Below are 9,423 nucleotides of genomic sequence, written 5' to 3'. Positions count from 1 at the left end.
GGCAATCAGCTGCCTGTGTGTGTGTGCGTGTGTGTGCTTCTACACACTTGTGTTGAAATGGAGAGCGGATTAAGTACTTGCCAGCTGCAAAATATGGCTTATAATGCTACACAAGTGTGTTATTTTAGTACTGACCATACACTGATGTATTGCACTCAGTGACACACACACACACACACACACACACACACACACACACACACACACACACACACACACACACACACACACATACACACACACACACACACACACACAGTGACTCTGCAAAACGCTGTCAGAGTAGCTTCTCATCTGCCAAACAAAAAAAATCAGAAACAATAAATTCAAAACATGTTAAAGTTACCCTGTGGAGTTTTCTTGTACCACAGTTAGTGCATTGCGTGTGTATCCTTGAGGCCTAATGCTGCGTTCACAGGAAACGCGGCATGAATTATTCGCGTGAGTAGATTACATACAGAGTCTATCCACAGACGCGATGAGGCTGGAGTGACGCGAATGGCGCGAGTTGAGATTTTTAAACCACGGTGACAAAATCGCCTGATGCTGCGCCGCGATAGCCTATCAGCATTGAGATGCTCCTCCTGTCATCACTGACGACCTGCCACAAATACTGTAGCCATCTACGATACCTCATATTAGTAGAGACCGGACCAAACTATGTGTATATGTACAAACAATGAATAGACGCTACCGTATTTACGCCTAGATGACGTTATTTTGAGTGTTGATGGAGCTGCTACAATGTTAGCATAGGATAGCGCCGATCGATCCGAGCTCCCTTGAGAAAACAAGTATTTTAAAAGGTATTTGCTTGTTGTCTTGCGGAGAGAACTAACAAAACATGAATTCAAACATTTTACAAATCGGCATCATTACGTAGTTATCTCGGCATCCCTTTTTCTCCGTTTATTGCAGTTAAATCACAGCGAAATCTGTTTATTTTGTGTTCATACAGCTGTAGTAAACAGCGACGTGTGGCGTGCTAGACACAGTGAATACACCTCGATAAAATCCACGGAGCTCCTCTGGTGATGTTGTGAACCCAGACAAGACGGCATTTAGTTTCCCGGGATATCTGGAACTTCCACAACACGTACTAAGCAGAAATAGAGGTTATTTTTTCCATGGTTGATGGCGGAAATAAATGGCATGAGTTAATAATGGCTTCCAGGGCGATAAGCCACGGCCCCTCTCCGGCGCGATTCACGCGAATGACCACAAATGGTCCCCGGCGAGTAACGCGGTGCGAATGACGAATAATTGCTTTAGTTGGCACTGTTTAGCGCTGTTAGCATCGTTAGCTATGAGCCGCCGGCTCTCAGTCGCCATATTGAGAGCGTTTGAGAATGGAAAGGCTCTTGATCGCATATCTTATACCTTTTAAACCTGCATGGTTTAAATCCTTGTTCGCTAGCTTGTGGTCTAAAAGAATGTGTGGGAAGCAAACAAAACTGAGGCCTCAGTCATACAGGCATTGCTCCATATCACTACTGGCGGTCAAACCCTTCTATGTTGGAGGTCATGAGTTGGGCCATATTCAGATCAACCATAGCAATGAACACAGATGACCACTATTGTCACCGTGGTATTATACACAACTGTGCAGTGTTTTAGCTTCTGACAAACCTTCACAGTCCCTAATGTTGACTTTCTGTCCACCTAAAAGCTCCTTGTGCAGCTTTAAACACTCTCACAGTTCCTCAACATTGGACAACTAAGAAATCAGTTGTTACAATGATTCACACAAAGATGGCTTCTGAACTTGCTCCAAACCTGCATGTTCGACAAGTCGTCTTTGTCCAGACTTAAGCTTGTCTGATTGTAGGAAGGAGGTAAAATGCTTCAACAAACCATAATCTTGAATAATTCTGTGCTTCTGATGCCGGACTGTGCATAATTGTGTGTCGCTTTGATGCAAATTGCATTCCTGTTACAGAATACCTATTTAATGCTCACAAAGGATTTTATTTCTTCATGTCATGTGAGATGTTTTGAATTGTCATAACAGGAAAAGCACAAGTGTCACAATTTTAATTGTGGCCCCATTGAGTTGCTAAAGAGTCATATTATGAGCAAGCGTGCAGAACCTTTAAATTGAAGCACATTAATGACATGCTGTCAATGTTCGTGTTATTAGCTACACCTACTTATTCTGCTGTAACATTTCCAAATGTCCACTGTGAAAAAGATCCGCGTAGCCTTTTCAGGAGTCAACGAGTCTGTGATTTAATTCTGCGGTCAGTTTTGAATGCACTATTGTCCTGACTGACATGCAACTCTACCTTCCACTCTGTCAGTGTTTTTAATTTTGCTAAGTGATAAAATATCCTTTTTTTGGGAGCACTAGTCTGGCTTTTGTTGTGTTTGTAAGTCGATTTAATAAAACTCACATGTAAAGGGTTGATTCCCTGAAATGTGTCAAGTCGCCCCATTGTGCTGATTGGTTTAAAAATGACTCCTCTGAGTGGCTTGATTTAGTCATTCCAGAGTGCTTTTTGATGGTGTGCTGTTGAGTTTGGAGGAGAGCACAGTCGAAACTGCTGGAGCTAGAAAAGGATTGAACAGATTGGGAATAAGTGATGGTGGAAGGGGACATACAATACAAGGGAAGCAGAATTCATTCCAGCCCACAAGGGGGAGTGGAGGAGAGCACTGCCTTGCAATTATCCTTCTACATCATGACAGATGGAACCAGGGGGGTTGTGGGTTGCTAAGAGGGATTAAATAGAAGCTGGGGAGGGGGACTCTGATCTAAAAAAAGGGGGGGGGGGGGGGAATAGATGGATACAGAGTTAATGGCAGCCAACAGTTGATTGGCTGTGACTGCCATCCAATGGGTGTAAGAGAAGAATAAAGCGACTCAACGGCTCATCCATTAGCAGCTGGGGGAGTGGTGAAACAGGGGTTAATGTGTGTTGAGTGTGTTTTGTGGTCTTGGTGCTGGATGAATGAACAGAAGCAATGCATGACTGTGGTAAATGGAAGAGCCTCATAAGTAATAATCATGTTTGTGTGTGAGTGTTTAAGGCACATATATCATTCATAACGCATAACAATTGTTTTCATGTTGATAGAGCTGCCATAGCTTCATTGACATGAAGTCATTCACATAAGTATTGTGAAAGCGCTTTGAGTGGTCGGAAAGACGAGAACAGCGCTAATCAGGTACAGTCCATTTACCATAACGAACAAGCAGAAATAGCTGTCATCACTCCTTTTCCCCTTTCTGTACTTCCTGTTTCCAATTAGTTGAATCTCTTCTCTCTCATATAGTCCCCTCTGTCTCCCTTCCTATGTCTTCTTGGTGTTCTTCTTGGCGAGGTAGCTGTGGTAGTAGAAGTTACTGAAGAGAGCGATGAGGCTGAGAGAGTAGGCAAGCACAACCATGTTCATGGAGTCAGGGAAGTGACAGTCAGCAAACAGGTTGTAGTACAGCAAACAGAATATAGTTTTTTTTAATAAATGATGTTGAATCATTTTGTTGTAGATTGATAATAAAAAAATATGATGGAGATGGGTTTACCTTTTTGAGGCAATATATGTCACAATTTGAAATGTCTGTGAGGTCTTATTTGATAAGACCTCACAGACATTTAAAATTGTGCCTGCATTTTTGTCATATGGCTATGCAATGATGGTTGCTGGGTAATTTGTATGTTAGCGCTGACCGAGACGATCCTGATACCTTTCTCTTTTTCCACTCTACATTCCTAACATGGAAAGATATATATATATATATATATATATATATATATATATATATATATATATATATATATATATATAGATATATATATCTATAGTGAGAGGAAGAGACTTGCCGGTGTACTACAACACTGGCAACAGCTTCATTTCACATACAGGATGCTAAAAGGGATACATTTAATTTGAAGATGCCTAATTGCCTTCATGCTACAGGTTTTACTACAGGTTCTCTTTGCTTAGCAAGCACCCAAAATGATCAGACCAAATAATGCAAAAACATGAACAGAGAAAATTACCCAAAGAGGTACTGAGATACGTTTTACCACATTAACATATTAAAGTGTCTCACTTATGGAGACAACGATCGGAATGTGATAATTGCACAATTTTGAAATAGCAGAGGCGAAGTGAATGTAGGAATTAATCTCAGTAAAGTACACTTACACGCACACACACACTAACTAACGAACACAGGCAGATACTGACCAGCTGCAGGGAGGTGAGGCAACGCTTCCACCAGAGGTATTTGGACACGCTCGGCCCCAAAGCTGCCAGCCCGTAGTACAGGTACATGACTACATGGACCAGGGAGTTGATCAGACCGATCAGGAAGGCTATGGACAGAGACACAGGATGACTATTATATTTTAAGCCCGGGAGCATGTGTGTCTAAAAAGTGTGTGCTGTAAATAGACATCATTTGCACAACTTATTCCGTTCTCATGACATTTCTGTGCGACTGGGCCGGTGGGTTGACGTGCACTCACACTGGCCCCCAGCCACATATTTCACCCCAGCCCACCAGTTGAAGATCATGGTGGCGTGATGGTAAAGGTGGAGGAAGGTCAGCTGACTGTTCTTCTTCCTCAGGATGAAACATATCGACACAAACACACAGAAAGGCAGGCATTCTGTCAGATCTTGCATGCAGTTGTTTTAAATGCGTTACTGTAGGTGCAGACGTACACGTGCAGGTTAGCATGTTCAAAAAGAAGATCTGTCACTTTATTCAGGAGGTGCTGTTTATATTTTCACTAATTTCATACTCACAGTGTCACTGAGCTCTATCACTTTGGAGAAGTAGGACCACCAGCACACGCTGGCCATCTGCCCAACCGGGAGGGACATATGTTGTCTTTTAGGATACACATTGTGAGCTGCTTTTACAGGTACTTTCTCCAGAGTGGAGCTTTATCTATAAATTGTTGCATAAAGGAGGGTTTAGTGAAAACTCGTACCCTCGTGGCCAGTGGGCTGTCACTGTAGTCGACCGGCTGGCACAGCAGACTGTATCTGGCCAACCAGGAAGAGGCTGTAAACTGGGAAGACAAAAGCTGCTTTTTTATCTCTGCTTTCTCTAAATCATTTTGTCACACACAAACTTCCTGTTGTGAGTAAAGGGAAATCACTTCCTGTTCCACTGACGGAGGACAGGACACATAAATACTTCCTCTGAGATCTACATCTGTCTGACTTCACAGCTATGAAGGATTTTTGTCCTTTTAAACATTCAATAACAGTTGTTTTTTGGGGGCAGCATAAACAAGCTGTGAACACAACAATGACAATAAAGAATCGCCTTTTATGTATATTGTGAAAAAGTTGCTGATTTACACATCCAGCAGGTATGGTGCAATATTAACATTCATTTGCAGTTGTCCATAGACTATATAATGACATAGTTGATTTTTGGCCATCACCATTTTGGATATTGGCAGTTGCCATCTTGGTTTTTGGCAATCACCATCGAAGGATTATTGAAACCAAATAAATGGACCATAATGTACTAAATGAACATCATGTTGTATTGAAGAAGACTTGGAACTAGATTGAGACCATGAACTTATGTTTACAATGTTTACTGAGGGAATAAATCAAGAGAGAAGAATAATAATTTTCTCATAGACTTCTATACAATCTGACTTCTTTTTGCAGCCAGAGGAGTCGCCCGCTGATGGCCAATAGAAAGAATGCGAGCTCTAAAACGTTGCAGTGAACTGCAGAGTCAAGTGATTGTTCTCAGAGGGTTCCCTCTGAGCAACCCTCTTCACATCACACATATTCATTTCATCCATTGCTATTCAAAAATATTAATAAGACGAGCTTTAATGAAAAATGAAGAGACTGGAGAATATAGATCTTATTGCACCTGTTTTTGTTCCCTGTCTCACAGCTTCTCCAACTACGAGCTTGGATGATTTTGGTATTAGGAGAATCCAGTTCTTTACATTCTGCATGCCAACAGCTGTTAGGAGGTTGCTGACATGCAAACATTAGAAAACCCTACCCACCCACCCCATCTACGTACAGTGGTACCTCATAGAACATGTACGCCGACAGGCAGACCATGGCAAAGTTGTAAACTATCAGGACGGGTTTAAGATTGACAGGCTGCCTCTTCTCCATCAGCTTTGGCCCCACCCATATGATGACCAGTAGCACAGGAAGATGAAGCTGATTGGCACAGGAGAGTAGACCAGCAGCCAACGGTCTGTCCTCTTGTCTAGACCGAGAGACGGCGAAAGAGAAGCATAGATCGAGCACAGACTGTGTCAATGTCTGACATAACAATATATCACTGAAATATTGATGAAGTGGAAAAAAAAAAAAACTTGCCTCCATTTCTTAAAATCCCTTGGTAGAATAATTGTAATTTCTGCCACACGGTGAGAGCCGGAACCCCCTGACATGGATACACATGAGCAGGAGAACATTTCATTAGCTAATAGGATTTAACTCAACTACAACACTGTGTTGAAAATTACATTTGGTAATCTCTCTCCAGGCCAGATGTTGGACGTTTATTCACACATGTTCACACATGTGTGGAATGGAATTTTTTAACATTTTTATTGAATTCATTCTACTTTGAACGCTATTCCTTATATCAACTGATGCTATTATTGTACATATTGATAGCATTTTAATGATATTTGACATGTTATTTCTAATATTCTAGTCTTAAAGGGGACATATGCTCATTTTCAGGTTGTATTCTGGGTCTGCTGTAACATGTTTCATGCTTTAATTATCAAAAAAGACACTATTTTTCTCATACTTTCTGTCTGAAATGCTACGTTTTAGCGCCTGTCTCTTTAGGCCGCCCTCCAGAAAAAGCCCAATTTGTCATCTGGGGGAATAAATTACAACAATTTGTAATGTGTTAAAAGTCGACAATGCACTGAGTATGGACAATGCAAAAAGTGTTATTTCAAAACAACAAACTTTGTAAGCTCATCCTCCATCATCCTTCTTTGAAAGGTCTGACACAAAGAATAGCACCGTCTGCAAATTTAATTAAACCACCCAGAGATGATCTGGATTACAAGGCAAGGATTATGTCCACTAATCCAAACGTGTCTCTTGATAATGTATAACAACTAATAATCCCCTTGATGAATGGCTGCCTAACGTGGATGGGTGATGAACTGCCATGTACCATTAACCTACGACAGTGCTGCCATCTAGTGTTTGCAGATGAAAGCTCTGCACGCAGCAGGTCGGTTACTTCCTCTCCTTCATCTTCTTTACTCTACACCCGGGGCCAAAAGCTTTGAGAATTACACAAATATTCATTTTCACAAAGTCTGCTGCCTCAGTTTTTATGACGGCAATTTTGCATATACTCCAGAGTGTTATGAAGCGTGATCAGATGAACTGTTTGTAAGATTGCACCTTAAATCAACCATTTATGGGATCATCAAAGAACTTCAAGGAGAGCGGTTCAATTGTTGTGAAGAAGGCTTCAGGGCCCCCAACAAGTCCAGCAAGTGCCAGGACCAAACATCAGGGACAGACTGATATTCTGATATCCTGCTGAGGGGTAAAGTCATTTTCTCTGATGAATCCCCTTTCCGATTGTTTGGGGCATCCGAAAATAAGCTTGTCCGGAGGAGAAAGGGTGAGCGCTGCCATCAGTCCTGTGTCATGCCAACAGTAAAGCCTCCTGAGACCACTCATGTGTGGGGTTGCTTCTCAGCCAAGCGAGTGGGCTCACTCACAATATTGCCTAAGAACACAGCCCTGAATAAAGAAAGGTACCGAACCATCCTCCGAGAGCAACTTCTCCTCAACACTGCAAGTACTGACTCTTTGCATAAACTTAATGTAATTGTCAATAAAAGCCTTTGACACTCATGAAATGCTTGTGATTATACTTCAGTATACAACAGCAATATCGCACAAAAATATCTAAAAACACTGAAGCAGCAAACTTTGTGAAAACCAATACTTGTGTTGTTCCCAAAACTTCTACACATGAAGAATCTCCAACACAGACTTTGATATTGTCTCTGGGAATTACACCATTAATGACCAGTTGATTGTTGTAAAATTGTAAAATTGCTGTGTTTTAACCTGTGCTATTTTGGAATTATTTTTACTAAATAGCTTTGGGTTGGGAAAATGTAAATACTTAACAATAAACAGATCTCGTATTTCTCCACCAACATAAAATCCTGGCAGCGCTGAAGATTATTCGAAAAATCACTTAAGGCAAACAGCTAATACATTTGAAAACTTCATAATAATAATAATATTAGCAATAATTCAATAGGTTTTTCTGATATGGATGATGGTGAGGGTTGCACTGGGGGAAAGGATGGCATTAAATAAATCATCTATTCCAGGTAGTAGAAACATGGCGGTGCAAGATTTGCTCCATATGAAAGGCTCAAAGGGAACGAAAACAAAACCATTCTTATTTTCAGGTGATCATACTTATTCCATTTCTGTTGATAGATCCTCCCTAAATCCTACACACTGGTCTTTTACATATAAATGTCTTCTTTTGTCATTTTCGCGACTCCTAATTCAGCAAGTGGGAACCTTTATCCAAACCTCAAACATGCTTGGTTGTTTCATCTGTTCTCTTTCAAAAGGAGATAATCAGGTGAACAAGTCCACTCGCTCCCCACAATTTATCCACCAAATTTGTGAGCCATATCTAATGTACCCAGTCTTTTAAAAGGCGAAGCATCAAAAGTTATATTCCATCCAAGCGTTTTGTTGAACAGCCAACTACTGACTGTGAGTGAAAGCACTGATTAATGTGTTGGGGGAAGCAGTCGGCCGTGTGGACAGGGACAAGTAGCGTCTCCAGGAGCCTCCTCACTTTACAGAGGAACATCCCCACACAGCCAGGCTGCCACAACCTGCTCAGCTTTATCCAGTAGCTTTAAGACCTACGGCGTTGATTCATCTAAAGGAAATATCTTCAAGACAACACGCATACACATGGTTGGGAATTGTAATCTGCAATACTTCTTCAAGAGCCAAAGTGTACAAAGCTGATACTGTTCCTTGAATCTGGTGTTGAGACAGAGATCTACATGTAGGTACAGTTATCAAAGGAAAGTATCAGAACACGTCATTGATCCACAGGGGAGATGTGTTGCTCTTATATAAAGCATGAAGACATACGAGACACAATAGAAGTAAAAGACTGTCAAATAATAATCAAGGACTTATAACAACAATTGAACGTTTAGTTGTAAGATTGTTAAGAACTGCAAGAATCGACACATATTGGTCCTCGGCCTTACCTTCATTGTGATAGTGGCTGTTTTCAAATGTTCCTCCTCAGCTCTCCTCTGTCAAAGCATGCTGCATCTCAGCCATGTGTGAAGCAGCACTGAGGTAATCCACCTGCTCTGCGTGTGTGTGTGTGTGTGTGTGTGTGTGTGTGTGTGTGTGTGTGTTTGTGTACGTGTCCAG

General features: G+C 41.4%; 1 protein-coding gene across 1 annotated transcript; it reads right to left on the bottom strand.

Moving 5' to 3' along the window:
• Nucleotides 1-3,294: 3,294 nt before the first annotated feature.
• On the bottom strand, nt 3,295-9,257 carry elovl8a (ELOVL fatty acid elongase 8a; the record flags this gene model as incomplete). Its single annotated transcript, XM_079284950.1, is given in 9 exon segments — nt 3,295-3,451; nt 4,181-4,322; nt 4,476-4,619; nt 4,755-4,815; nt 4,947-5,027; nt 6,025-6,143; nt 6,146-6,211; nt 6,325-6,391; nt 9,252-9,257. Coding segments are annotated over 9 exon segments (843 nt in total).
• Nucleotides 9,258-9,423: the final 166 nt, after the last annotated feature.

The sequence above is a fragment of the Melanostigma gelatinosum genome (assembly GCF_949748355.1).
Source record: "Melanostigma gelatinosum genome assembly, chromosome: 15".
NCBI lineage: Eukaryota > Metazoa > Chordata > Actinopteri > Perciformes > Zoarcidae > Melanostigma > Melanostigma gelatinosum.
The sequence above is the reverse complement of the archived record's forward strand: the minus strand, read 5'-3'. Positions and strand labels throughout refer to the sequence as shown.